At 33.1% G+C, this 3,667-nt stretch overlaps 1 protein-coding gene across 1 annotated transcript; it reads right to left on the bottom strand.

The window, feature by feature from the left end:
* LOC139864854 (lignin-forming anionic peroxidase-like) lies at positions 1-1,386 on the bottom strand. The gene is made up of 3 exons (XM_071853421.1): positions 1,168-1,386; positions 713-1,073; positions 1-389 (listed from the first exon to the last, which is right to left on the bottom strand). The coding sequence occupies exons 1-3, from the start codon at positions 1,384-1,386 to the stop codon at positions 1-3; spliced, it is 969 nt and encodes a 322-aa protein (XP_071709522.1).
* Between the last annotated feature and the right edge of the window lie 2,281 nt (positions 1,387-3,667).

Below are 3,667 nucleotides of genomic sequence, written 5' to 3' on the forward strand. Positions count from 1 at the left end.
CTAGGGAAGAGCACCACATACGTTCCTAATCACTCCTTCTTGACCCATTAATGGCCTGATTTCACTCATCTTAATCATCGCAGCTGCAAAATCAGAATTGAACTTGTTACGATTGTTGCTATATTCAGTAACTATGCTATCCGTTGAACCGCCACTAAAAAGCACTTGGTCAGATTCAAGAAGACCCTTCTTTTGTATCAAATTCTTAAAGTAGTTGTTATCAAATGAATTCGGTGTCACCAAATCTAACGCTGCTAAATTTGTGTTCCCGTCATTTGTAGGGCAACGACGTCTCCGAGTGCTCGCAAATCCAGCATCAATATTGGATCCATTGCTATATATTATGTCGCGGAACGTAAAACATTGAGCTTGTCCTAAAGTATGTGCTCCTGCATTTTCAACATCGATATCAGTAATTATTTCATTTCATGCAAACTGATAATTATATTCAATTTATTTGTAGATCATAATCATCTCAAAATAGCCTACTGGTTGAGATCCTGTAATACTCATAAGAGTTCTCAGGTTCAAACTTTACTAACAACATATTTTGGATGGTCGGGAAAATGGTCGAAAACGTTCATATGAGAATTTCGTTAGCCGCATACATCTGAGTACGTAGAAATAATCCATTTCCTCATAGGCTAAATAGAGAAAATCTTATATATATTACCAATTTAACAAATTATGGACTATGTAACTAATGAACTACCTGATAATGCGACCATATCTCTTGGGTTAAGTCCATTATCATTAAAGGTGGATAAAAGTGTTGCTAAAGGTGCTTTAAAACTAGGAAGAGCGCCACTTTCGGCTAAAACACGGTTAGCTGTGGTTGAATCTCTTCTTCCAAGCTTGACTGACCATGACGGACCGCCAACCATTTCAGATGCATCACGTGCAGCTAATGTGAGTACGTCAGCACAAGAAACAACACCGGGACATTGTTTCTCAACCTCAGACTTTGCAGCTTCTATAACTTCATAACCTCTAACCGAATCCTTATTTGTAAATGCATTCTTTTCACTAACTATCGATGGACTATCGTCTAGCAAGATTGATGCATCACAACCCTACAAAACATTTTTATAAACGTTACATTATGTTTCTACTACATTGAAAACTAACTATGCTAATTATAATATGTTGAATTATATCGGTTAGTACCTGAACGAAGCAGTCATGGAAATGGAGACGAATGATGGAGGCCGCCATGCGACGTTCACGTGATATAGCTGTTCGAATAGAGGTCCTGATAGTACGTAATGCATTGGGACATGTACCATCGTAGAATGTAGAAGATAGTTGTGCTTGTGATGGTGTATACCTAGTATGTAAGAGAAGTAGCAACAAGAAGACGGGTACAAACATAGTTTTGGAAGCCATTTGAGAGATGTTTTTTATTACTAAGTGTGAAATTGAATGTTTGAAGAATGGGATGAGAGGATAATATTTATAGTAAGTTATGCGTAGGGTAAAACGCGTGGTTGGTAGTATACTGTAATTTAGTTGTATTTGTTTGATCAAATAGTGGAATCATTTGACTTTGTACTTTTGTTTGAAGGCAGACTCATGGAACCTTGATCAGCTGGCATGCAAGAAAAGTTGACATATTCACAAAGTCAATAAAGTACTCGTATCTAAATCTAAATAAAATTCTTATATGTACTCGTATCTAAATCTAAATAAAATTCTTATATATACCTCAAAAGTGTAAGGTAAAACGCTGTGTTACTAGCTACTCCGTATTTTTATAGAGACTACTAATAAATAATAATGCCGTAATAGGTAACATTACAAGACATATGACAATATACATTTAACTAAATTTTAATGGTTGCTGTTTTTTTTTTTTTTTTTTAATGGTAGCTGTTTATTTGGAGAACTTATGCAGTTATGCATGTTTGCTTATAGTAATTACTCCTATTAATTTTGCTAAGAAAATGTTGAAAAAACAATGATCAAATATATCTTATATATAAATCTTATTAGTAAAAACTATAGTGTATAACTTTTAAAAACGAAAAAAAGTTTTAAGTATTAAAATAATCCAGACTTCTCAATATTAGGAGGGAATAATCCAGACTATCGATATTTTTCAGATAACTTAATATTACAGTTTCCAGATCAGATTTTAAAATCAAACAACGAGAAACGAACTATCCTTTTTGAGCAGTAAAGGATCATGAATACAATTATTGGATGAACAAAGAATAAAATTATGTATAACGTTATTTACATTATATTGACCATTTCCGCATAAATGTCACAAAACATATATTACTAATACTATAAGAGATTAGATCATGTAACCTTTAACTTGATAATGGTTTATAAACCATTTGTATTAATTAATATTAGTAATTAGTAAAGTAATATCTTCAACTTGAATTCAAAAATGAAGATTAACGACTAACATCTTTAAATAAATACTTTATAGTGGCTAAAACGTTTTGGTTGATAAACGAAATGTTGAGCCGAAACCAAAACCAAAATGTTCGATCGGTCAAAGACTTCGATTGATAACAACGATTCGGTCAATCAAAGATTTCGGCAAGTGGCTTGAACACATATCCGTGTAGTTTGATGTTTGGGTTCGTGTACACGGACTTGAAGTTGATTTTTTAGAATTTTTTTTTATGGGAAAAGCCCTAGAATTTAATTTATGGGGATGGAACCTCGGTGTCTCTAAGGATTTTCAAGCCTTCAATTAACCATCAAGCTACCTCCTTAGGGTCTAAGGTTAGGGACTTGAAGATGATGATATATGATGATGCTGAACGTATGGTGATGATGATGACAATAATATAAATAAATATGAATAATCTTAAACAATATGGTAACAATATGATTACATTCCACGGCTTCCTTGATCTCAGTTATGGTTTAAGTCTCTCTAATGTGTTTTTTTAACGACAAACACACACATACTTTTTTTTGTCCATGACGAGACTCGAACTCACAACTTAAAGTTGATAAGTTTCTTTGATACCGTTAAGTCAGAAGATCTTTGGTATTTCTCTAACTAATGTGTTTAGAGAGTTTGGAGATGTGTGTGTTCTTACACCTTTAAGTGTGTAGAATGCAGATAGGGTTGGTGACAAAAGATTACTGTAGAATTTATACCTCATACTATAAGCCCTACGATTATTAATCTCGTCACTAAACGCACATTATAATCTTACAAATATTCTGTTCTCTAACACTATACCTCATACTATAAGGCCTTTAACATGTGTATGGCAGCTCAGACAATGCAAACACGGGCATATAGAACTGTCAAAACCTACACACACGCGTTGACGTTATTTTATACGGAGTAACTGAGTAATTATACAATCTTTTTTTAGCTTATAAAATTTAATATAATATACAAAGAATAATATATACGGAGTATCATATAATATAATCTACTACATGTTGCCTATATCTCAAAAGAATTCAAATACCTCAACCTACACATGCATAGATGGAAAGGTTACTATGACCAACTCCAATGTCGTTTTCAATTCAAAGGTACTCCGTAATTAAAAAATTTATGATAAAGATACGCGTTTAAGGGAGCACCGGAGTAGTATATATAATAAAATATAAATCTCTGCTACTTCCCTATCTTCACATTCCATCTTTCATCTTCAAATTCCTTTTCATTTAAAGAAATCAAAAA

The sequence above is a fragment of the Rutidosis leptorrhynchoides genome, chromosome 8 (genome assembly GCF_046630445.1).
Source record: "Rutidosis leptorrhynchoides isolate AG116_Rl617_1_P2 chromosome 8, CSIRO_AGI_Rlap_v1, whole genome shotgun sequence".
Lineage (NCBI taxonomy): Eukaryota > Viridiplantae > Streptophyta > Magnoliopsida > Asterales > Asteraceae > Rutidosis > Rutidosis leptorrhynchoides.

Excerpts from the sequence above, each read along its gene's own strand:
- LOC139864854 (XM_071853421.1), bottom strand. The coding sequence starts at position 1,386 with ATGGCTTCCAAAACTATGTTTGTACCCGTCTTCTTGTTGCTACTTCTC. Across the intron at positions 1,074-1,167 it reads TCCATGACTGCTTCGTTCAG|GGTTGTGATGCATCAATCTT; the intron begins GTACTAACCGAT and ends AATGTTTTGTAG. Across the intron at positions 390-712 it reads AGATATGGTCGCATTATCAG|GAGCACATACTTTAGGACAA; the intron begins GTAGTTCATTAG and ends TTGAAAATGCAG.